This window comes from Atractosteus spatula, chromosome 1, assembly GCF_055471065.1.
Source record: "Atractosteus spatula isolate fAtrSpa1 chromosome 1, fAtrSpa1.hap1, whole genome shotgun sequence".
In the NCBI taxonomy this organism is placed as follows: domain Eukaryota; kingdom Metazoa; phylum Chordata; class Actinopteri; order Semionotiformes; family Lepisosteidae; genus Atractosteus; species Atractosteus spatula.
Window position 1 is genome coordinate 75,962,480 of NC_142706.1, and position 26,720 is coordinate 75,989,199.

At 49.6% G+C, this 26,720-nt stretch overlaps 1 protein-coding gene across 1 annotated transcript; it reads right to left on the minus strand.

The window, feature by feature from the left end:
* Positions 1–809: 809 nt before the first annotated feature.
* On the minus strand, positions 810–26,720 carry adisspb (adipose secreted signaling protein b). The gene is made up of 6 exons (XM_088919624.1): positions 26,630–26,720; positions 17,276–17,370; positions 10,838–10,971; positions 9,165–9,303; positions 2,652–2,777; positions 810–2,106 (listed from the first exon to the last, which is right to left on the minus strand). The coding sequence occupies exons 2-6, from the start codon at positions 17,292–17,294 to the stop codon at positions 2,006–2,008; spliced, it is 519 nt and encodes a 172-aa protein (XP_088775750.1). The 5' UTR covers positions 17,295–17,370; positions 26,630–26,720; the 3' UTR covers positions 810–2,005.

Genomic DNA, 26,720 nt, shown 5'->3' on the forward strand with positions numbered 1-26,720 from the left:
GGCTGCTGTTGCATCATCCATGTGGGGCTGCACACTGGTGGTGGTGGAGGGGAGTCCCCATTACCTGCTTTGAGTGGAGTGTCCAGAAAAGCGCTATATAAGTGTAAGCAATTAATAATAATATTACAACTGCTCCTTTGTGAGTGTCAGGAATGGCCAGTCATGGTTCTGCAGATCAGTCATGCAGCTACTCCAGTGAACCAAGCTGCTTAGAACCAGGTTCACTTTTATTAAACAGAGCAGTTCATCCCAATCATAGATTTCCAGGCTTAAAGACATGTTGACTGGTTTAATGAACCTTTTAAATCTGGAACACAGAAGGCATCAAGGAGACCTGATCCAAGAACTCAAAATCTTCAAGGCCACAGAGAAAGTCAACCTGGCAGACTGGTTCAGAATGAACAGTGAAACAGGAACCAGAGGGACCAATGGAAATTTGAAACTCCTGAGAACAGGAGGAACTACTTTACACAAAAGGTTGTGGGAGTCTGGAACAAGCTATAGAGCCATATGTGTGAAGCTGGCACCCTGGCTAGGTTCAGGAAATGGCTGGGTGAGATGCTCAGGTCAATTAGCTCCTAGCAAGCAAAGAGGCCACAAATCACCGGCTCTTATTTGTAACCTTTTCAACACTCAAACATGTCAAAGACTAAACCTGGGCACAGCAACACTACCCAAACTGGGCTGAGTCAACCAGTGTCTCCATGTTCCAGATTGATCTTCTGGCGCATTAAAACGGGATCATCCTTCTCCGTTTACCCTTTAACAGATTGTACAGTACGGCAGTAAGAAAAAACAAGGACTAGGCCTTTGTGTTCAGCAAGCAGGAGAGCTTTAATGAGGCTCAGACACATTCCAAGCGGTGCAGATGGCCGCAGTGGCAGAGGTCACGGTGGCCGTGCCAGCGGCGTGGCGGCCGGGCACTTGCGAGCGGAGTGTGCTCCTCCAGGCCGAAGCGCAGACGGCGCGGTAAGCAGCGCCCGCAGGTGCCCCCGGCCTGCGCAGGGAGGAGGGGAGGTCCACCACCGGTCCACACAGCCATCACCCTCTCCTTTCGGCCTCGGGATTGTAACGCCAGTGTCTCACCTCCAGTCTCCTACCGTCCCCTCCCACCTGCAAAACACCTGTCGCCTAAAGCTGGCCTTGAAGACGAAGGCTGGCCTGGCGAGAGAGTGGACAGAGCCTGCGTGGACACTGCGATGCAGCGGAGCTCGGAGGGGCTGCGGTGCTTCCAGTCCCCCCTCAGTGCGCAGGTCCAGGGCTGGGGGACTCCGTCACACCACTGTTGGTAAAGACCTGAGCCCATTCTTAGCACAACTGGCCGACTTCAACGGTTTTCAAAGGTTCTCGGCTGTTGATGATTTAAAGAGACCTAGAAATGCTTCTGGATTCTTTCCCTCAGAGACTGGAATCGTGCACCTGTGCAATACAATCTTAAATAAGCAGGTGGGCACTCTGAATTGCTGAAGAGCAGCTCTCTGTACCTCCCCCTGCTGGCAGTGCCTGTGAAGTACAGGCCAGAAAGATCCAAGTAGGAGACTAACATATAAACATGGATCCACCAGTAGAGACTGTCAAGAAAAGCAGTTTGCCTTCAAAAATCACGGACCTTGTCCAGGGATGCAAACAACAATGTGAAAAGCAGACACTTGACAAGAAATTCTAAAAAAAGTTTTGTTTTTCCCAGCTTTGTAAAAGTTTCTTGACAAGACACAAAAAAATAGTAGACCTTGAAACAGTGGTGCAGAACTCCAGTCCTAGAGGCCCACAGAGCTCATTACCAAACTAACTGAGCTGATCATCAGCTTAGGTGGAAACAATTTCACTCCTGTCAAAGTTCTCCAACTGTTCCTGCTTTAAAGAAGCCCTGGAAAACCTGTGGGATTCTGGCCCTCAGGGACTGGAGCTGTGCACCTGTGCCTTAAAACAGACCCGCCCTCCCCCATCCCCTGCTAGATTAACATTCTGGACCAGGAGACCCTTGCAGACGGCGAGCCGGCGCTGGCTAGTCGAAGCCCTGCCAGTCGCTCTGCTCCGAGTCGTACTCCAGCTCGGCACCGACGCACCGCACTCCCTCCAGCAGCATGGGCGTCCCGTGATGCCGGTCTGCAGCCGGGGGGGAGAGAGAGAGAGGGGCGGTGTAGAGGCCGTCCACAGAGCAGGTCCTAAATATCACATTTAACACACTAATACCCTCGGGCTCAGGGAAAGTGAAGAGGCTGGGCAGAAACTGAGATACCAATGACATCAGATCGTGGTCGTTCTTATGGGAAGAAGGGCGACTTTGTTAGTGCAACAACTGTGACTGTGACAGCGCAGTCACAGGCTTCCTGAAGCAGAAAAAACACACTTTGCCTTTAAAAGAGGACAGTCTGACTGGCTGTTATAACCACACTTAACAGCAGGTGGCAGCAGAGGATAGTTTACTGTGATGCTTGCTAAACACTGTAACGATCATGTATTCTTCATCATTCCAAACTACACTGGTCTATCTAGTGGTTTCATGCTGGTGACCTGCATGTCGGGATAATCATCACTATCATCCAGTTTTTGGGAAAAGCCGAGCCAGAGAGACTTTACTCTCATTCCGATTTCCTGGGGAAAGGAAACGGAGGCCCGAGGACTCCATCAGCTGCTGTCGGGACCCTTACCCATGACGCGGGCCTGGACTCGGACCCGGAGGCAGGCCGGGTCACCGCCCTCGTTGAGCAGCACCATCTCCTCACGCAGCACCCCCTCCTGGTGGGCCGTGTACTCGCAGGTCACCTGCAGCCCCCCTGCCAGAGGGATGACAGCGTCAGCTCACACAGGACCGACGGCACCTGCTCGGAGAGACCCAGGTTCGAGGGGAGAGGAGCTGCTCGTCCCCCTAGAGAGGGCGGACAGTACCAGCCCCACCCGGGCACCCCTTTCCCTCCAGTGCACCCAGAACTGCGCAGTCCGCCAGGATGGGGCTCTGGCTGGGACGTCCGCATGAGAGACGGCTCGCTGTCCAGGCAGCCAGGGGAGGGACGTGAGACTCTCGTTCCCGCGCTGCTCCAGTCCAGCGCACCAGAGGGAAAGGAGGAAGCATCCGGAAGGACTGGAGTCCATAAGTCATGTATGCTCAATCAGTCTGACATTCTCCGTCTGGGTACATTTTGAACACCCAGAGAAATGCAACCAAAAAAGTGCAATAAACGTTTTAAAGGCTGGACAATTTCTGGAAAGATGAAAACTGCTGCTCCCTCTCAGAAGTGTGATGACAAGCACTACAGCTCCCTCTGGCAACGCAATGAAAGCACACCAGACCTGCACACCAGTCATCCTCGAGCAGGCTCTGTATAAGTATGCCATCCCTATAAGAGAGGGGATAGTGTTATATCTGCCCCCGAGAGAACAGCATTGCTTCACCCCTGTAAAAGTCAGAAAGTTAGAGACAACACTGTCTGTTCCACTACAACAGAGAGGACTGTATTAGCCCACCCCAGAGGCAGGACAGTTAACTCCACCCACAACAGAAAGGACAGTATAGGTCCTGCAATACAGAGGACTATTAGCTCCTCCCACAACAGGGAGGTCTGATTTAGCCCTAACCTTGAGACAGGATACCATTAACTTCACCCACAGCAGAGGACTGGATCAGCTCCAGACAACAGCTAATACAGAGAATGACAAAACTCAGACTGACATCATCGTCAAGAGAAAAAACTGCACTTTGTAGAAAATCAAGTCATGAAATAGGAAATCTTTGTTAAAAAACATTCTCTAACAACTCCTGGATTTTGTTGGACGTTCCACCTCTTCCGAGGGCATTTTAATGACGACTGTAAAGACCAGCTCCCACTTAAACCAAACTAATCCTGCTGTAATTGTGAAGTGGGAACACAGTTCTTAAAAGATCGTCTCAGATCAATAAAGAACAAGCGTTAACAGATGCTTTTATTTCATTAGCTCTGCTACCAGCGCAACCGGTGGAGTGGAGCTCTGGGCTTGTTGCCGTGGCAACACACTGCTACCCCTGGGCGGGTGTTGCCTCTGCAGTTTGTCCAGCTTGTCAAAGACGTGGCTGGGGTGCAGACACAAATCCACACTCTCTGTGTCCAGACAGAGAGGAGTGTACTAGCCCCACACCTGAGACGGGATCGTTCATTCCCCCACAACAGTTCCCCCAGAGTGCTTCAGGGAACAAGCATGGGAGAAGCATGGTGGCGCAGTGCTCAGCACTGGGGCCCCGGGTTCAAGTCCTGGGGCACTACCTGTGTGGTGCTCTCGTGTTCTCCCCGTGTTCACGCAGCTTTAAGCTTCTTCCAGTCCAAAGACATACTGGGAGGCTAACGGAGCACATGGCTTTAGCACCCAGGCCAGTCGACACTGCCAGAGTTCAAGAGCCGAAGACATGTCTCTGATCCGCTTGAAGGAAGCTCGTTTTAACAAGGCTGGGCTCCAGAACTGATTGCATTCTCCACTAAAGAAATTATATGTGCTGTTAGTATCCATAGGAATGTTTACCAACAAAGCCCAGGGAGTTAGGACATTTCAGACATCGTCTGAACCCTCTTACTTTACCTGTCCAGACCTGCAGGTGCAATTACAGATACGGATGTTTTCACATGGTGGGGCTGTGACATCTCACCCCTGGACAGTCCTGCCTTGTGACCTTGTATAACAAAACAGGCACACGAACTTCCCTGGTAAGAGCTAACACCACGTACCCTGTGTGTGTTCCTCACCCCTCCTCCTGCGAAATGCTAAGGGTGTCACCAAGTTAGAAGACACTTCTCCTGCTTTGCTTCAGCAGCTTCCTTCTCAAGTGAGCGCTCAGCTGCAGTTAAGCCCACACACACAGCACTCGCTAACCCAACCCAAAAGGTTAGCAGGCATCCACAATGGAAACAGGAGAGAGGAATAAACACCTCCTACTCTTTAGAGAGAACTGGAGAAGAGTGCTAGACAGCAGGCATTCATCTCTTCCAAGCCCTGACATGACTAATACCCATCCGTTAGTGGGAAGCAGTCTGCTGTTCAACACTAGACAGTTTATTCCAGATCTGTGTAGCAGCCTTTGTGCTCAAGCACTCTTGAGAATCAAGCCTGTGACTTCATCGAAGGCCATTCACAAGTTAATATGCATCCTCAGCGAGACAAGGCAGCTCCAAACATGTGCAGGAAAATGTGAATTCAAATTATTCAACAAGAGTCTAAGCTCGGGCTTGCTTTGCTTTCCAATAGATTAGAAGCTACCAGCATGTGAGACACTACAGATCATCTTCAAGATGTCTTTTACCTGGAGCTCAGTGATCAAACGCAATAAGCTTACTCACTGCCCCTCAGGCTTAAGACCCCTGTGTACTTCACACTCAGAATAAAACAAATCTGAATGCATGTATTATGGCAACTATAGAATTTGCCGTTGGGATAGACAGTGTTTCCTTACAAATTAACCCAATCTAAAATAATCTGGGCATGTTGCAACAAGTCCGTCCGGAACGCCTCTATAAGAAAGAGAACCCAAAGCACCACCGGCAGGCTCCGTCAGGCTCAGCCCTCGGGGCTGGGAAGACCCTCTGGGTGGCCCATCGCTGTGGGCAGCCAAACTGGAAGCCTGTCAAAGAGGCAGCCTGGTCCGACACGAGACACAGCAAGGACCTCTCGCTGTCTGGTAGGACCCTGCCTACTCACCTGGGCAGCAGTGGCCCTGGCTTTCTTTCAGCTCCCTCCCGCAGGATGGGACACGGAGAGAGGCTGGTCTGGAGAAATCCGAGATCTCCCCACAAAACTGTTGACATGTACCCCTATCTTCCCTGAACACGTGGCAAAACGATTTCATTGACTGCTTTACAACAGATCCCAGTTTCCAATCCCAATGGACAGGGTATGTCAGTAGGTTACTTATGCAAGTGTTCCATGAATTCGTGGGAGCTGTGGATGATCACAGGAAAGAGCAGAGAAAACGGTCTCTCAGATCAACCAGCCCGCAGCACACAGACTGGGCAGCACCACAACCTGCCATGGAGATATTCTGCAGGGACCCTGTTAATTACTCTTCCCTGATCACTATGTTCTCTTTTTGCAGGCGATGACTCAGGCAATGACTGGACTCCCGGGAGGCAGAGCAGACAGAAAATGCATCTTAGCTCTGCTCTGTCTGAAAATTAAAGCAATTACAAACATAATCCAGTTCCCTGCGCAGAGGTCAGGCAGTCCAGACACATGCGTGTAATGACCAGATACAAGCTAACTAATGGCAGGATTATCTTCATGTACACAAACAGGCAGCAATATTCTTAAAGCCCACAGTAGATTTTATTTTTGAGACGCACTCTATGCAACAACTCCAAACCACTCTGCAAGAATTCTACCATGATTCTAGAAATGCAGAAGGAAAAATATTTTAACCCAGTGCCCTGTCCTTGTTCTCACACATTCTTACAGATGCCCGCTGGGATCCTAGCTCCTACTTATTGGTCCTCTTTAGGAGAAGAGGGAGCATACTCCAGTTACCCACTCACATTCCCGACTGGGCCTGCTGAGCCCACTTCTCTCTGCCTTCACGAATCACCAGATCACTGGTACACTCTTCTTCGCTCTCTCAGTCTTCTTCGGGCTGATCCTGGTTGGCGAGGGACACTAGCATCAAAGCATCACAGCAGCAGCCGGGTTTGCTGTGTCTTTAATTTCTGCTTACTCGCTCTCCGAGACCACCCATCGGTCTGCTGATGGTAAGGCCCAGGGAGCACACGGGACCCCTGTACCATGCAGACATCTCTCTCTCAGCGGTGGGGAGAAGGTACAGTGCTACCCTGCCAAGTGATGCCCATCCTCCCAGTACCACCGCCTCCAGTCTCCTGTTGAGCCTGGCAAATACACTACCCCTCTGCCCCCCTGCCCAGCACCTGTGACGCACCTTAGGACAGCCTGAGCTGTAAATTCTCAAGCAGCCGAAGCTCGCAGAGTCCCACAGGCCTGAAGGACAGCTCAATCTGTTGATAACGACACCTTCCTCTGGAGACTTCACTCCCCTTCCTTCCAGACTGGAGACTTGATGCAAATTGAGACCCTATTTCCATGGAGAGCCCATCCTGACAGCTCCTTTCCCCTCACAGGGAATTTTACTCAGGAGCGCTAAAGACTCATTCAGAACACCTGTGCCTCAATCCCATTAACAGGCAGCCATCTTGGCTCAAGGCCACGCCACTGGGACAAAGCTTAGGGCCAAGTGAGGAATTCAACAACATATTCGCCTTTCTCTGCCTCATACCCTAGTTTTGTGAAAAGTGCCATATATATTATTTCTTACATTTATACGGTGCTTTTCTGGACACTCCACTTAAAGAGCTGTGCAGGTAATGGGGATCCCCTCCACCAGCACCAGTGTGCACAGGAGCACCAGCGTGGTGCCGAGCTCTCGGTGAAAGACTAGAAAACAAAGTCATACTGTCCACACAGATGAGTGATGGATCTGGGGGCTGCTATGGGTCAGTATGTCTAAATCCTTTTGAATCGCTCCGGTAACAATATAAACTGTTTTTCTTCTCAGCCGTTGGTAGCAGCTGTTTGAAAGGTGTCTCCTCACTTCCTCAACCACTCAGAAACACCAGCAGTGCCTCCCAGTCCCTCTCCACCCCTGCCCACTGTGCCAAGTGCTGCACTGTCGCACTGGGGCGTAATTACCAGACCGACCAGGTGTCTGCTCTCTCGACCCACACCGCAGGGCCTGCTCCCAACACGCCGCTGCAACTGCGCCATGGCAACCAGCAGCCACACCAGCCATGCACCGTGTGTGTGCGCACGCGGGAGAGAGAGTAACAGTGCAGGGGAGCCCCGGAGGGAACAAGCATTCAACAGCCCTGTGTCTCTCATGTCCCAGAGCTACTGTCCCCGGGTAACACTGAAAAATCTCAAAAGCTAGTCTGCGCCCTGCAAAAGTTTCAGACCTTTTAAGAAGTCTTTAAAGTCCGTTTACGATTAGGAGTGCATTGAAGCACATAGCAAGAAGAGAAGCGATTCTCAAGGGAGCGTCTACAGAATCTGAGTGTCATTCTGCTCCTAGTTTTAATAACACTTAAGGTAACGCACAGATTTGTACAATCAAGCCCCCGGTATTCTCAGAGAGACAGATCCATTAAAAGTATTATAAAGAACAGATCACGGTTCATGGCGTTTTTTAACCTACTGTACACTGCAAGCCGGCAGCAGACACAGACATTTTGAAAGAAAGAAAACCATGGGCAGCAGAAATTCACATCTCTCCTTCTGGCAGCTCTCTCGTTCAGCAACAGCCCTCTCGGAGTTCACAGGGGGCACCCACAGCTCACCCCCGCCCTCGGACCCGGGACAGAGGGGCTCCCAGACACCCCCGCCCTCGGACCCGGGACAGAGGGGCTCCCAGACACCCCCGCCCTCGGACCCGGGACAGAGGGGCTCCCAGACACCCCCGCCCTCGGACCCGGGACAGAGGGGCTCCCAGACACCCCCGCCCTCGGACCCGGGACAGAGGGGCTCCCAGACACCCCCGCCCTCGGACCCGGGACAAGGTCATTTTGGCACCTTTCAGTGTCATGGAGCTCTAACCTGGGTGAGCTTGTTGGGCTGCAGGACCAGGAAGATGTGTCGCTGCAGGACCTCAGAGTGATCTAGTGAGGGTTTAGCAAAGGATCGTGCAGACTGCTTTTACCAGCCAGGCCTTGCCTACACAGACAGACCCTCTTAGACCCGCAGGTCTGATCGATTCGTTGTGCGTTTTAAGGTGCTATAACATGCCCCAAACCCATATTTAGGAACTGTGCAGCCTTAACATTAAATTTACGAGCCATCAAAGGACCCAAGATGGGCAAAGACACCCAAACTACACCTTCTTCCACCAGAACGCCTTTTCCAGATCAAATTTAGCAATTAGCAATTTAGCAAACTTTTTCTAAATGATTCTGTTTGACATTAGAAGCCTGGAGCCAGTAAAGACGAGCACTGTTGACAGGAGTCCCTCCCTGTTTGAGTCTGCAAGGACTCTGACAGCGAGATGCCAGTGAGAAACTCTTCAGAGTCACTCAGAAGCTAGTGCACTACTTTCCCCCTTCAGTGAAGGTGCCTGGTCAAGAGCTGGAGAGCTAGAGACGCAGCTCTAAAGGACGGCTCCACTGGACAGATCAGTCAGAGCGCCTCACGAAGGCCGGCAGGGAACAGACCTTCGGCCGCAGGCTTGATGTCGATGACTCGGAGGTGGGGGTTGGGCACGGGCGCGGGGCTCACGTTCTCGCCCAGGCGGGGGCTCTCCGGCAGCGTGAACACGATCTCATACTTGTGCTGGATCTTCAGGAACCCCACCTGCAGAGACACGGGAGCGACTTACACACGCCCTGTCAGGGCTCGCGGCTCCCGGCGGGTCTCCCCGCGCTCCGAGAGCCCGCAGGGCCCGCGCTGCTCGTGGGCCACACAGCACTACAATCGCACAACTGAGCACCTCCAGCAGACTGCGCACAATGGCTGATCCAGATACACCAGGAGAGGGCGCACTGCGGCAGGTTGGCAGAGGGCATGATAACCTGCCGGCTGGAGTTCCCATCCTCAGGAGGGTTTCAAAATGAAACGAAGCCACTTGTACAAACCCCACAATCCCAGCATGCTATGAAATTGGAAAGACACATAAATGTGTATCCATCTTTAGAAGGATCTCTGGTCTAACACGTATATGACAAATAACTATAGTTTTTCTTCAATACTGCAAAGACTGGAACAGCATTCACTTGTACCATCTCACACTATAACCCATAGCTGGATAGCCATGCTGAGCAGACAATCACAGCCTGAGCATCTGTGATGGAGCAGCAGCAACATTACAGCCATTAACGGGAAACGTCACCAACAGCATGGCTGACACTTCCTGTCGTGATCGAACTTGGGACGGGTCTTTTGCACTGACAGTTGCCACAGCCTCACCCACAATGCACCTGTGGTCAACAATCAGGGAACCATCCGCAGGGGTGTTCTGCTGTAATGATGCTAAGAGCTGACGTGTTACAGGAGCATGTTGTTTTTCCCTCCTGAATGATTTTAGCTCATCGAGAGAAAGCTGTAAAATGCCGTCTCCCATGAAAATGTCATGCGACCCAGTTCCAGAGAGGACAAGCCTGGTCTGGAGGCCGGGCCGCGCCCGGAGCACACGGCATTCGAGCATTCTGCGCTCCCAGTCATCTTGTTTAGCAGTAAAGTAGGATCTCAACATTCAGCGCAGAGAATTTACAGAAGTCGATTCTATACCATTGCAAAATGTAATACACCACAGCATATAGTGTGTATGGTAAAAAAGACATACATAACTCTCCTTTTGTGAAATTAAAGAATGAATGAATTGGCTTCAAGTTCAAGTAATACAGATCAACTAAAACAAACAATAGTTATTATAAAATTAATCAGCTAAAAAAAAAGACATGAATCCCTCCTCTGCATCCAGTGGATGCCTGCACATCCGCGCTGCGGTCTTGGTGGGCTTGGGAGATGCAGAACACAGGGTCTCATGCCAGGGGTGGACATTTCAAGGTCATGTCCACAATTTAACAAGGTTTGCAACAAAGTCGGATAATCAAATATCTGTTTTTTGGTACAACTGGTACAAGATACGCCAGCTCGTAAAAGCAGAACATAATTAAAACGTTATGAAACACTGTTTCTACTATTATTTATTTCCTTGGGACTGCCTTGAAATTTACTCATAACATTACCTTCCCATCCTCAAGAAAACATGATCGCTCTGCAGCTGTCAGAAGAGGGGAAGAGGTAAGAAGAGAGGAGATGGATATCAAAAGGATCCCATGAAGGTGATGTCACAGACCCCGCCTCCGACTGCCCTGACCACACCCACCTTCACGAGGAAGTTCCCATCTGGCTCTGGGATCACCATGACAACCGAGTCATGCAGCTTGTCGTCGAAATGAACGTGGGACGTGGCGGCGGGCTCCTCGGAGAACCGCACACCTCCCGCCTTGGCCCTGGAGCCTGGAAACACGGTACAGGGTCAGGACGGACAGGACAGCGATGCGCACACCGGGCGCTCTGTGCAGAGAGGTCTGGAACATGCACTTTATCCACATCCCGAGAAGAAAACAAACACACTCACCCACCCTTTTCATACGGCTTATTTACTGCCTGAATAACACCAGGCGAGACAGGAAACGCCTTAATTTAAGAGCTAGTGACAAACTGTGGGGGCTGGTACAGTAGCTTGGCAGTAACTGCTGCCTCACAGCTTTTGGGGTCCAGGGTTCAATTCTGTACTAGGGCACCTTCTGTGTGGTATTTTCATGCTCTGCAAGGGTTGCAAGATTTTCTCCACATAGTCTGGCTTCCTCCCACCCTCCAAATATAAGCTGCCGAGGTTCAGCAACCCCACCCTGAGACTGGATGAGTGCCGTTTCACCGTGAGCCGTTCCAGGAATCAGCAGCTCTTGGATACATAATAATGGCTGGATGAATAACTGCTGCCAACACATTCGATTTTGAAACCAAACCTAAATGTAAGACTACATCAATAATACACCCCACGAAGATAGTTCACAGTTTCTTTATGAAAACAAGGAGCCAGGAGAAAAACAGTGACTGAGCAGACAGTAAATGTACACTGATAGTCGAGTCAAGAGCGCAGTTCAGGTCAAGAATACCCAGAGAGAAAATGACAACACAAAGACAGCCCTGAGTCTCAGAAATACGGCATCTTCTCCACCGGAACCACAGGCTGTGCTGACAAATCTTTCACTCAGCAGCACAGCTACGTGGGCCGATCCTGTAAAAGAGCTACTCAACAGGCCAGGCAGACAGTTCGCTCAGCCCTGGGGGGCCTCAGCGTGTGCTGAAGCTCCTCGCCAGCACAAACACATGAATAAATGAAGGACCCCCCCCAGAGATCTGCAGTAAGCAGGGGGCTTACTTCCCTCTCGAGAGGAGTAACACAAAAACCCCTGACATCTGGTGAGGCAGCAGACAGGCCTGTTCTGTGCCCCAATGCACAAGGGCACTGCTCTTCACCCTTGACATCCTGAGGACCACGTCACATGAGTGAGGAAGGCATGAGTCAGGATATTCCTTCTGTTGTCCATCACCGAGAATAAGCCTTACTAAAGCGTCATGCCGTTTAGAGCGAGTGTCGTCCGCTGTTCCTGCCTGTGCTCTACACGCCGTGCAGGTAGGACTGCAGTGAAGAGCAGGGAGCGTTGCTTTGCCGAGCGCTTTTCCTGCCCCAGAAGTGGCCTGAGCGATGGGCCCACAGCCAAGCAGGGCAGCCCGTCCCAGGGCACCGAGCAGATGCACTCTGCTCGGAGATCAAGCCCCACTACACGAGCGCCAAGAACCACTCTCTGCTCTCCCTGCGCCTTCAGACAGGCGCCCATCGTGCCCAACACGACTGTGCTGCTGAGGCGAGCTGGTAAAGAGCCTGCAGTGCAATTTCATCTTGGAGGTATTCACAAAAAGCTGGCAGTACAAAAGAACATGAGCAGAAAAGACGTTAACAATAGAGAATTCTATTCTTATAGAAATAAGACTATAACAGAGGGTTATAGGATGGGATTTAACATCAATGGGTGAGATTCACACCACCCACTGTCACAATAAAGCCCAATCCATGATTCATGATCCCAACTATCCCGGCCACAAACTGCTCCCTGCGCTCTGGCAAGCGGTACCGCACTATTAAAGCATGAAGCACCAGACTGAAGAACTGAAGAACAGCTCCTACCCTGCTGCAGTGCACATCCTCAGCAGCTAACTGCAGCGCCTCACACTCAATACACATCTGCACTCTGCACTTTCGACTTGGAATAACATGGTTTTTCTCACTACTACATATTTACTTATTTCTCCACAACAGATTTATTGTTCCTGTTGTGTACCTTGTGTAGTGTTGTCTGTTGTACTGTGTGTGTCCCGAGAGATCAGCGCGATTAAGAATTCCAATGTACGTGTGCATATGGCAATTAACTACTCCACTCCACTGCTGCTCCGGATCAGTCCAGAGAAGAGCAACTGGACACTTTCTGGGGATTCAGGGAATGTCCTGAAGGAACTGAACCTTTTTAGTCTGAAATCTTCTAGAGATTAAAAGTACTCAAAACCCTCAAAGGCATTTAAAAAGCTAACCCAGAGGATTTCTTCAGAACACACAACGTGTGGAAACTATGGAAATGCATACGTTTAAAACCGGTTTAAAACCGAGATCAGGAGGCAAACTTCTTTACGCAAAGGGTTGTGGGAACCTGGAACAAACTACCCAGACACTTTCTTGAAGCCAATACCCTGGCTTCTTTCAAGAAACAACTAGATCATCCTCCTATCAACTAACTACTAACTACCAAACAGGCTCTAGTTTGTTACATCTTTTATGTTCTTATGGTCTTATACTGTACCTCCAGCTCTCAGTTACAATACTTCCCCTTAGTTTCCATTTATGTCTGGTTCATGATTCACCACCGAGTCTGAAAAAGAGGAGCTTCTCCTGCAGAACTCGAGTGAAAGCAGGCCAGAGCACTCTGGTCCCATTCACTGGAGAGAGTCCCATCAGCAGACAGACAGCCCTGCCTGGTAACAGTGGCAAGCACCGGGCCTGAGCTCAGCACAGCGCCCCCCACAGGCCTCCCTGCACTGCTCCCAGCAGGGAAGTGAGCAACAACCTTCCCATCTCAACTGCAAACACAGCAGCCGAGCCTTTCGGCAAAACTCCAACTCTGACCAGCTGTCCTAAAGACCCATCCTACACCTACTGTAGGCTCCAAGCCCTGCTCACACTGCTCCAGAAAGCAAGCCGTCCTCACACAGAATGACAACATGCCAGGATCTCAAGCCCAGGCTCCTGAAGTGTTTTCTACTGCCCTTCCCCTGTGCTGGGTATCCCGCTGTGGGTACAAGGCTGTTTTCACGGCTGCTTTTCAAAAGTCTGCAGTTTCAGTCTGGGCCTCCTCAGCAGCACTGGCGGGGGCCCAGCGAGCTGGCTGGGGTCTGGGGAAAGAGAGACAGAGCTCCCACCTGTGTAAACACAGCCTGGTCATATGACATAGGCCCACACCTCCCAGCACCCAGAACTGCAGTAACAATAATAATAATTCCTTGTACTTCTACAGTGCTTTTCTGGACACTCCACTCAAAGGGCTTTTCAGTAATTTGGATCCCCTCCACCAGTGTGCAGCCCCACCTGGATGATGCACCAGTCTGCTCCACACACACCAGCAATAAGTGGGGAGGAGAGCAGAGTGATGAAGCCAGTTCAGAGATGGGGATTATTAGGAGGCCATGATGGGTAAAGGCCAGAGGCAAATTAGGCCAGGACACCGGGGTTACACCCCTACTCTTTTCGAGAAACACCCTGCGATTCTTAATAACCCCTGTGAGTCAGGACCTCGGTTTTACATCTCATCTGGAGGACAGCGCCTTTTTACAGTATAGTGTCCCCATCACTATCTCCCCTCTAGGTACTGACCAGGCCCACAACTGCTGAGCTTCAGTGGGCTGCCAGCTGAGAGCTGCAGGGTGATATGGCTGCTAGCGAAGTTCCAAAAAAAACTAGTAATGATGGAGAGGTACAGTCAGAAAAGAAGAAGGCTGTTCATCCTCCCCCTACTTAAACCAAAGACAAATCTGTTCCCTCTGGCTTGTTCAATCTGTGACCTGTCCTCTCCAGGGTGGAAGTCTCACTGGAACCCCGACCTCTTCCAGTTTCAAACAGACGCAGAGATCTAGCTTCGAATACTGCAAGTGCACAGGCCTCCTGTGGATACCTGAACTGCAGCAGACTCCACTACCTGGGGCTAGTAAACGTCACAAAACGTATGCTGAACATCAATTAATTACTAGCCAAAGGTTCTGGTCATAAAAAGTGGTCAATAACATAACAGGTTTCCTGTTTTTCCTGTTCCCTGTATGCTTCCTGCTGTATTGAACCCCACTGCCCAGTGGGGCTCGGCTCGTCCCCTGGGCTCTCTGTCCTGAGCAAGAGTCAGGGCTCAGCTCACCCTGGCTCTGCCTCACGAGGAGCACAAAGATTTTACTTCGATAAAACTCTCTCACCAGCGTAACGGTTTTGCTGAAAACGTTATTAAAAAGGATTTCCTCATGGAGTGCAAATTAACAATAACAGTAATGGAGTCTAACGCATAGTGCTTCGCAGTTCAATTATTCACAGGACACTAACTGAAAGTTAGAGTCTCAAAGCCTCTTTGAAATTGGAAGATTCTGTCTTTGTTTCTGGCTTTACTAATTGGCTTGACAGAGCACTGCTTCACAGATAATGAGGTACTGTGTTTTATCTTTAGCTTACAGGCATTTTTTCCCGAATGACAAGCTATCTCTTTTACCCTGTGGTAAAGGCGACTATGAAGACTGGGTGTCCAGCACAATATCACACAAGCTGATTTATTTCAGACTGGCTGCCTTTCCCAGACAAGACTGACATTCAAAGCAGGTTTGTGAAATATCTCAGTGCCTGTGCTAAAAGCAACATAAAGCACAGAGATATGTAAAAGGTTAAAAATGCAAATGGACCTTTATTTCGGGTACAAGTGCAGGTTTCCATTGTAGAGGGAGTTATTAACTACCAGGGATTCATTAATTAATCAATTAATCAGCTGCAGAAAGGTTGCTGGCTGTGGTGTGGGAGAGATGCGTCTGGTGTATGGTCTGAGTACAGAATATGTGGAGGGGGTCTGTGGCACCAGATGGAGGGACTGACAGCCGAGGTGAATGCTGACAGACTCACGTAAACCGAAAACATTGAAAAGCTCGACCTGTAATTTGAATAATCAGATATCCACTTGTTTCTGTTGTCACTTCCATATTTAGCATTCTAGGTAACATGTTAGGAAAAAAGGGCATTAAAAACCACGAACACGGGGCTCTTCTTTACTCAAAGAGTGGTAGGAGTATGGAACAAGCTACCCAGTCATGGTGTTGAAGCTGATGTCTCCTCTGACTGGTGTGACTCCTACTGTACATAATAGCCAGAGGACCAACCCAGCCAAACTCAACACCAGCTCTTCTCTGGTGTTTGATCAAATGTCAGCCAGAGTTTCTCATCAGGTTTCACACCTGAACCTGCACAGCCTCTTTGGCCAACCAGAGAACTGAACCCAGCTCTGGTGATGCACCGGGGGGGGACTGGGGTCCCTCAGATGCGAAGGTGTTTGAAAGATCGGGGTGATTTGCCTTCAGACCAGCAGTAAAGGGGCACAGGTGAAAAGTGAATGAGAAAAGACCAGAGACCAGATGAGGAAGCGATAACTGAAACAGAAAAACTGTGCTCATGTTTAGTGTGCAATTCCCCATTGCAAAGATGGCAATTCCCCATTGCAAAGAAAGTTTTGTCTTTACTAGCAGTAGAAGGGCCTATGATGAATATGTATATAATCTCATACTCTTTCGCATAACCTTTATAAAACACTCATAGACAATCTGAGTCCCCTAGCTAAAACCACACACCCCGTTTGAGCTGGTTCTCTGGTAGTTCACACGCCATCCATGGCACCAAATATCATGAGATTAGCTGCATCCAAAGCCTTCCACTCGAGCAGGCGTGGGAGACTGGACAGCCTGCCCCAGGAGCCCTGGTCAGAGCACACAGTGCTCCACTCCCAGGCAAAGAGCAGGGCGCTGTTAATGCACAGGCGCCCGTGCCAGAGTTCAGTCAACTTCCGCTATGAGCTTGTTATTTCTAATAATAAATGAGTGCAAAGTCATCACGTTACGGGTCACTTATTAAGCATGGTAATCTGCTGCAACATTAGTTCCTCTTTCAGTTCCAAGTACAGCCCAGGAAAGAGGCTTTCCAGAGGGTCGTCTGCAGCCAGTGAGCCAGCCTGACCACACAGAGAGGCTGCAGAGGCTGTCAGGCCGGGCATTAAGATGTGCTACATGCACACAGCGCCCCGCACTCCCTCAGACACACACAGACACACACAGACACACACAGACACACACAGACACACACAGACACACACAGTGGGAAGAAAGATGTTTCGAATCACGCCCACAGTCTCACACAGCTGGAAACACAGCACTTTCACAGAACCTGAATCCCGAGTTTCAGAGCATGATCTAACCAGAGTGATGCTGTGTAGTTCAACACACTGATTCCAGCTGCACAGCAGTTTGGTCCGTTTCAGAGTTTCCAGGGCAGCAGGTTTCCACAGAAGCCCAGCCCACCACAAACAACATTACTTCTTGCTCCCTCAGTACTAGAGCTTGTAACATCTAACACCTGGAATACGCAGCGCAACGGGAGTCTTATGTGTTCCTCTGTAGCACGAGGCTGGGAACTCACTCTTCTTGGCTGTAGCCATGTGGAGGACAGGCCAGGGCAGACGAGATGCTAAGCTGGTCAGCACGATGTCATCTCAGAGCTCTCTGCGGCGATCCCTAGACAAACAGAGAGAGGAGAGAGAAGGAGAAAATGAGAAATTAAAGACTGCTACTCTACCACCTGACATCTCTCTAACAGGACCAGGGTGAGCTGTGCCAGGAGAGTCATGTGTTGTGGATTATATTCAGAGCCAGCCTCTCATGAAAACATGTCAAGACCTTCCAGGTTGAGTCTAATTCTAATCAATATACAACTCAAATATTCACAGTGATTCACAGTGATTTCACAACCCCTAGAATCCCTAGAGTTTCATCAGCAAGTTTAGATTTTTAACTGAAATGATAAGAAAAGGCAACCATGTCATTAACAACCCTGAAGGTTTCCCCTGCTGCTCAGATTCAGACACAGGCTGCAACAGTAAAGACGCATACAGGACATTACAACGCCTCTTCCATGCAAAAACACATGTATTAGTGCTACGTCAGTGTACAACTTGAGACATACAGGATACAGTAGCATCTGAATGAGGATTTTGCCAGACAAAAACTGTATGCTTGCCCTTGTTTCAAACTTTAAAAATCCTCCCACAAGCTAGCCAGCAGCGATTCTGCCCCTAAGCGGTGTCCAGCGGCCTGCTCCAAGCAACGCCGGACAAGAGCAGTTTACAGGAATGATCAAGCCACTCGAAATGCTTAATGTCCGGTGTCAGAAGGACATCACAAGAAAGATCTGGTCTGGATTACCCTTTCATCTGACACCGGGCACAGAGGGGCTAATGTACTTCATAAATGGAATCAAAATCTAACTTTCGTTCATCACATGGTATCCTCTGTCTACAGTTATCGACTGTGTTGCTTGGTTATACAGTTGTGTCAGAGTCCATGCTGGACTGTGGACAACAAACAGAGACCCAGACAAGAACGCCCTCTTGTAGGTGCTGCAGCAGGCTGGGAACGAAAGCGGTCATTAACCACATCCACCATGTTTATCAGCACATGAAACTGTACAGCATGGTTCTCCTTTCCAGCTACCCAGCCTGGTGTTGAGGCCGAGACCCTGTCTTCTTTCAAGAAAGAGCTCAATGAGACTCTTGGATCTACTATCTACGAACTAACAAACAGGCTAAATGGGCCACAGTCTCATTTGTATCTTTTCTAAGGGTCTTTGGCCGTTACAGTGCCGGAGAGAGTGTGTGCTGACCTGCCTGACCTCCTGCGTCCTGTCCATCACGCCAAGGTGTACAGAGAGGCCTTCACAAAACAGCACTATTATGTTCACGTAGTACTTTTTTCTCCTACTGCCGGTTTCCCAAAAAGCTCCGCAGGCGGGAAGATAAACATCCAAACCACTGCAGTCCCCCCCAGCGCCTCGAGGCCTGTCAGTAGTCCGAGCTGGGCCGATGGCCAGGGCTGGACCCCCAGAGACCACCTCACGGATTCGATTCATTCTTCATCTCATTGGCCCGTTTAGAGACTAAGTCCATATTGTAAATATTTAGCTTCTGACATTTTTAATGTGTGCCAAAAGTAAACGGTTTGGCTTTCAGGAAGGCAGTGACCTGGTGGCATCAGGGCAGATCTGACGCCAGTCAGCACCCCGATAAAGACTTGAGACACACCCACCTGCGGCAGCTCCACGGAGAATCACTCAGGTTATTAATCACGCAGAAAGACCCCATGAAGTGCAAAATATTGCAGGAGTTGCTAGAAATAGGTTCATAAAGGTATTTAGATGATCTATTGAAGAGATTCTCGAAAGCCAAACATCGCCTAGCTAAGCAGCGAGGCAGCTTGGAGAAAGTATGAACGTTAGCAACAGCTCAGACCCAAGTCAAAAACAGGCTGATTGCCGTGCGCACACGTGCAGGGATATCAACCTCACCTCTGGCGCCCTCTAAAGGACAGGGCAAGACTCAGTTTCAGCCCAGACAGACCCAAAGTCTGCATCCCCACACAAGATGGCTTTAGAGACGAAGTATCATTAAGTTATGTGACAACCTGTTTAATTGCTCACCAAGAAATTCCAAATCGCTGGAATCTGGTGAATTGATGCTGCATAGGAGATCTCAACCCCCCAGTTAACTGTTACCTCACCTTACACCTATATACTCAATATTCTGTACCTGTTCTTTAAGAGTCATGCTCTGTTCTATTCTCCATGTCTTTTCTGCAAATACTCTGGCAAAACTGGCATAAACTTCAAATGCCGAGAAAGCACCTTCTGATTTAAAACTGGAGAAGCAAAAGAAGCAAAGTAATAAACTGTGCATTCTCATCTCCAGTTAGATTTCTGCAGCAGACATAATAAAGGCAGAGAATCTGCTGCTTGGCAAGAAAAGACGTACGACAGGACAGCATGAAGGGACGATGATTTGTGTGACCAGCCCCGCTGCTAACATTTGACAAGCAACAGGATGCAGAGAGAGATTTTATCATCATTGGAAATCTACCCCCGGAGCAAGAGCACAGCCTGGCCCTCGACTGATCCACAGTACTAATGACAACACTGGAAGAGCACCAGAGCTACAGAGTGACTGGTGTAATGAGCTACCCTGAGGACTAGGATTTTAAACAGTAGGTTTTAAAGCTGAAAAGGTCTTGAGCAGAGGTCAGAGCTAATCTGCAATATGACCATTTTTGAGGCATTTTGGATGTGTTGTCAGTCAGCCTCTCCAGTTATGCTCATATTGAGCTCAATATACACAGCGACACTATTCTGCTTCCTTCCTCTGAAAAAACATAAAAAGCAAAAACCTCCTATATAATGCAGTGTAGGTTTCAGATATTCCTCATACCATCTGAATATAGTGCCCCAACAGTGCTGCTCTCCTAATGACGAGACACTTGCAAGGGTGCTGGTTTACAAGCCAGCTGGTTTCCCTGTGCTGAAGTGGTGAAGTCAAGAAGTCTGACACTGTTGACTCTGCCCTCTGTGGATTCTCCCCTTTTTCCAGTGAAAAGGTAATTTCCAGATTCATTTAGAAAATGAAGGACTTCAAACGTATTGTTGAGGTGGAGCATGCAGCCCTATGCCCAGTCCTACAGTGCTTCACACAAGGACATCACAAGAAAGATCTGGTCTGGATTGCCCTTTCATCTGACACCGGGCACAGAGGGGCTAATGTACTTCATAAATGGAATCAAAATCTAACTTTCGTTCATCACATGGTATCCTCTGTCTACAGTTATCGACTGTGTTGCTTGGTTATACAGTTGTGTCAGAGTCCATGCTGGACTGTGGACAACAAACAGAGATGCAGACAAGCACGTCCTCTTGTAGGTGCTGCAGCAGGCTGGGAACGAAAGCGGTCATTAACCACGTCCACCATGTCCATCAGCACATGAAACTGTACAGCATGGTTCTCCTTTCCAGCTACCCAGCCTGGTGTTGAGGCCGAGACCCTGTCTTCTTTCAAGAAAGAGCTCAATGAGACTCTTGGATCTACTATCTACGAACTAACAAACAGGCTAAATTGGCCACAGTCTCATTTGTATCTTTTCTAATGTTCTTTGCAACTTTCCATATGTCCACACATCTTCCTGAAGCCATCAGCTATAACAACCCCACCTGTCAGTGACACACACATCCTGACACCTCTACTTACGTCCAGAGCACAGAAGCCCTGAGCCTGATTGAACCCCACAGGTGAGCAGAGCTCAGAGACCAGGCTCTTACCATTGCATTACAACCAAGTACAGCGCAAGAGCGAACTGGCACATACAGTGGTGTGAAAAAGTGTTTGCCCCCTTCCTGATTTCTTATTTTTTTGCATGTTTGTCACACTGAAATGTTTCAGATCATCAAACAAATTGAAATATTAGACAAAGATAACACAAGTAAACACAAAATGCAGTTTTTAAATGAAGGTTTTTATTATTAAGGGAAAAAAAAATCCAAACCTACATGGCCCTGTGTGAAAAAGTGATTGCCCCCTAAACCTAATAACTGGTTGGGCCACCCTTAGCAGCAACAACTGCAATCAAGCGTTCGCGATAACTGGCAATGAGTCTTTTACAGCGCTGTGGAGGAATTTTGGCCCACTCATCTTTGCAGAATTGTTATAATTCAGCCACATTGGAGGGTTTTCGAGCCTTAACCGCTTTTTTAAGGTCATGCCACAACATCTCAATCAGATTCAGGTCAAGACTTTGACTAGGCCACTCCAAAGTCTTCATTTTGTTTTTCTTAAGCCATTCAGAGGTGGACTTGCTGGTGGGTTTTGGATCATTGTCCTGCTGCAGAACCCAAGTGCACTTCAGCTTGAGGTCACGAACAGATGGCCGGACATTCTCCTTCAGGATTTTTTGGTAGACAGCAGAATTCATGGTTCCATTTACCACAGCAAGTCTTCCAGGTCCTGAAGCAGCAAAACAGCCCCAGACCATCACACTACCACCACCATATTTTACTGTTGGTATGATGTTCCTTTTCTGAAATGCTGTGTTACTTTTATGCCAGATGTAATGGGACACACACCTTCCAAAAAGTTCAACTTTTGTCTCGTCAGTCCACAGAGTATTTTCCCAAAAGTCTTGGGGATCATCAAGATGTTTTCTGGCAAAACTGAGACGAGCCTTTATGTTCTTTTTGCTCAGCAGTGGTTTTTGTCTTGGAACTCTGCCATGCAGGCCATTTTTGCCCAGTCTCTTTCTTATGGTGGAGTCATGAACACTGACCTTAACTGAGGCAAGTGAAGCCTGCAGTTCTTTGGATGTTGTTGTGGGGTTTTTTGTGACCTCTTGGATGAGTCGTCGCTGCGCTCTTGGGGTAATTTTGGTCGGCCGGCCACTCCTGGAAAGGTTCACCACTGTTCCATGTTTTCGCCATTTGTGGATAATGGCTCTCACTGTGGTTCGCTGGAGTCCCAAAGCTTTAGAAATGGCTTTATAACCTTTTCCAGACTGATAAATCTCAATTGATCTGTTTCTCATTTGTTCCTGAATTTCTTTGGATCGCAGCATGATGTCTAGCTTTTGAGGATCTTTTTGTCTACTTCACTTTGTCAGGCAGGTCCTATTTAAGTGATTTCTTGATTGAGAACAGGTGTGGCAGTAATCAGGCCTGGGTGTGGCTAGAGAAATTGAACTCAGCTTTCCAAAGATGTGATAAACCACAGTTGATTTATGTTTTAACAGGGGGGGCAATCACTTTTTCACACAGGGCCATTTAGGTTTGGATTTTTTTCCCCTTAATAATAAAAACCTTCATTTAAAAACTGCATTTTGTGTTTACTTGTGTTATCTTTGTCTAATATTTCAATTTGTTTGATGATCTGAAACATTTTAGTGTGACAAACATGAAAAAAAATAAGAAATCAGGAAGGGGGCAAACACTTTTTCACACCACTGTATATACTGTATACAGCACACATCCAGCTCAACAATATTAGTACTTAATATTAATATTAGACATTGTGGAGGGTATGGGAGCAGTTGCTGGGATCTGCTTATTTAGCGGTTACCAGAAGGAAGACAGGATAAAGCTGGCTTGCATTAACAGCTACAGCAAACAACTGCTTCTGCCCTTAACACCTTGCAGAAGAGAAATCACATACCAGAGGACAGGACTAACAGTGCGGATCACATATCAAAGCCTGGGACAAATATCCACCAACACATCATACAACAGGTAATCACAGTGTGAAACAAACGTCTTCCTGAGCGGTCCTGTACAAAAGAGCTGGGACAACCTCGCAGGGTGTCTGTCTCACACAGCAGACCCTGCGCCACTTTGCTGCCCTTACTGAGCTCAATAAAAACTGAAACCACACAGGACTGCCTCCTGCTCTTGTGGTGAAGAATTTCCCACAACACCAGCAATATAAACAGACCAGTCCTGTCTTTGACACAGAAGGAAGGGGTTCGAAGGTCGCAGGGTTTCACATAAACAAAGCTCCCTGGCCTGACCGGCCCATAAGGCTGATTTATAGCAAGCTCGTGTGATTGGACTGTGCACAAAGTTCACTGGGCAGCTGTCACACCAGCGGCACCATTGCACGGGACTGCTCTTCATGCAGCTAAGCCACACACCAGCAGGCGGCAGCAGGCAGTACTGGACCCTCCCACACCCCTCTACACCAGGAGCTGTCAGTGCCAGGAGTGGCCACAGCAGTGCGACAGCTTCCCAACAGCTGACTCCCCACCCCGGTGCCCAGCTGGCCAAACAAAGGGCGTGACCTTTGGGCCCGTGTGTAAATATCACTGGACACTCGGGCATCGGCGGTGGCGAGCTGGAGTTTCGGAGGCCAAGGGAAAGTGTGGGCGTCTGTGTGTGAAGAGCCTCATGCACAGGCACGGGCAGATCATTCATCGCGACATTAAGGGGCAAGCAGACAGCTGGTGGGCTTTTATATCTCACGGTGTTGGACAGGAGCCCCACAGTCACCTCACAACCCACCCCAGCAGAGCACACTCAGCCAGCTCGCTCTCGTTAGGTGCAAGGTGACCGAACACAAGACAGGTTCAAATACACCAGTAAACCACCCAGGACTGAGGTCTGAACTCGTGGGTCAGTGCCCAGGTCTGCACAGTCTCAGGAATGTGGCTAAGATTACACAAGAGAGGAGGCCAGCCCCTCACCCCTCCCCAGTCACGAGCCCTTTGTTAGTAGTGGCTTACTGATCACAGACTCTCGTTCAGCATGTTCCTGATGCAGCATGTGACCAGGCTGTTTCAGACACCTGCAACTCTCAGAGTAAGGAAACGCCTGCCATTTTCATTTCTGCCCACTCTCAGCCCCCTCGCTCGCTGAAGACACCAGCAGAGTAAATAGCTCTACCCTGGCTGCTCAGCCCTTTTACTACAACTGTACCGACGGCTGTGGTGTGAGGAAACGATGGGGAAGTGGATGTAGATCAGAGGACAGGAGGGGCTGCCTGGCCCAGGGTTCCTGATCCTGTTCGTATTCCGAGGGTCCCGGGACTTGCTTCTCTTCCAAGCTGTCCTCTTTTGTTTCCTATGTTAACCATCACGCTCAGCCTCGGGCCTCTGGAGCACACTGGGGCCCAGACCCCAGCTCTCACACGGGGCCACGTGGTTAAGAGCGTTCACACCCACCCGTGGCAAGAAGAAACACCAGACTCGGCCAGCCCTCTCAGGGCCAGGACTGCACGCAGGAACAGCCCCAGCGGATGTGCTCGGACCTCACAGCCCCCACCAGCGGCAAAACACCGGGCCTCCCTATTAAAGACACCCTGCTAGACAGCGGCAGGGTGCCCGTCATTCCGTCACTGCATTCACCAGGCCAGACCTATCACAATGCATCATGAGAAAAAACAATTATTCTTAATTCCTTAATTCCCGACTCTGTGCCATGGCTGCCCAGTTAAGAGACTTTACACTGGTGTTCCAGATTTTTTGCTCACTGCCTGAATGTGTAAATAGGATCACAGGGCACGAGACACAAGTATTTAGAAAATGTAGGTTTTGCCTAATAAACCTGCTAAGAGTTCTTTACATGAGCACACAGCAGACAATAAGGTGCAATAGTTCAGGTAGGCAGCTGCGTCAGCATGTGTAGGCTGCAAAGGAACAAGTAATAGGGGAGACCTGAAGAAGGCTCCTCGGCCGAAACGTTGTGTTCTCTTTCTTCCTTTTTTTCAGCATGGAATAAACCTATTACTTGTTCCAAGAAGGTGCAATGCCATTTTCAGAAGGCTTTAGAAGTCCCTCATAAAAGAGGTTTCAGAGTTTCAGACCAGTATTCAGGGCAGCGCGGGGATTCAGCCTGAGAACAGGGTGACAGTCTTGGGCAGGCCGAGTGTCTCACACCCCTGTGGACACCCGAGGCAGGTACAACAGCGCCGTCCGCAACACGCCAGCCTGAGCTTCGGCCTCTCCACGGTCTCCAGTGGTGCGGGCGCAGCAGTCTCCCCGGTGCCATCCGACACGAGTGGGGCCACTCTCCCGCCTCCTCCCCGACACATACAGGCGACCTGCGGCGCCCACAGCTTGCTACACAAGCTCGTTTTAATGGCTTCTCGCAGCCCAAACGCCTTACTGAGGACACTGGCACTTCAGCTGTTTACACCACCCTGGGCCTCTCAATGACAAGCTGGGGCATCGAGAAACCTTGATGTGCTGCTCCCTCCAGCGCGGTGCAGCTGCAGTCTGCCATGTCACTGGGCCTGTGGAACCAGCTCAGCCAGGTCAGTAATGACGATTAACCATCGCCTGCGCCTGGAGTTTGAATCTGTGCGCTCTTGCATAGACACCAACATAAGCCACATATCCAGGATAGGCAGAGACCGGCAGGGGTGAGCTCCTGCCAGCCGCTGAGAGGTCACACAGAGCAATAAGGGGAAGTGGACGGTGTCTGCATTCACCGGTGAACAGATCACAGGGATGGCTGGTGGATTCGCAACAGTGGGGAGGGAAGTTGGGTTGCGTATGACAGTTATTAAAGGATTGGTTTCGTGGGTGTAGGTGTCTCCCGTGAATACAGTAAATCGTTTTATACCCAAAAATACGGCGATGTCAAGACGCTGTACTGATGTATCATGTTAAAAACTTTTTAAAAAATGCTAGAGCCCGGCCAAAGCGTTTACATCACCTGTCAAAAGAGTACATGCCAAAACAGTACTGCAAGAAGATCCGGTGAAGTTGGGGGAAGGTTGTATTTGCGGTGCAGAGGCCGCTGAAGAAAGCCCAGGTCCTCCACGCTTAACCCCTCAGTACGCATCCGCTAAGCTGAGGTACAAGCGGCAGGTCACGCACCCGTCTGATCGCTAGGGACGCTTTTTTTCCCGCAACGCGCTGCTCGGGGAGCCATATTCAAGGGAAGAGGGCTGAGGGGCTGAGGGCTGGGAGCACGACCAGGTGCACCAGTCCCCGATGCGGCGGACGGCAGGTGCGCTGCAGCCCCGTCCGTCTCCCCTAAACAGCTCCGGCCTCTCCCGGCAGCTCACCGCCACTGCCCCGCAAGCCGAAGAGAAACTCGCCCTGCGACGCCTCCTGCTCGACTACTGCTGCTCGGCACTGCGAGCTTTCAAAGTTTCTATTGCGGACGGGGCATGCAATGTCTGTCGGACACTTGTAGATTTAACAGAGGCGCACGTGTTGCTTAAGGAGGGGTTCCCCTTTTTTTCCGTTTTGGAACCGGTCATAAATGTACAGGCTGTAGTAACGCAAAACCCCCGTATTATCCTTAAACTTCTAACGCCTCTACGACTTGATGTTTATAATACCGAATTTCCTGATCTGGAAAATGCTTGCGTGCACGATTGCAAGAATTCCGACTTCTCCGAGTAACTGAGAATTATTTTTTTACTGGCCAGCCCCTTTAAATACTATATATATATATTTATCCTGCACTCACCCGACCGTGGTGTAGCTTCAGGGCGACCTGCTCATCAGCGGCTCGGAGCGCAGACACTCCTGTTCCCTCGGCACTGGGAACAAACACCACA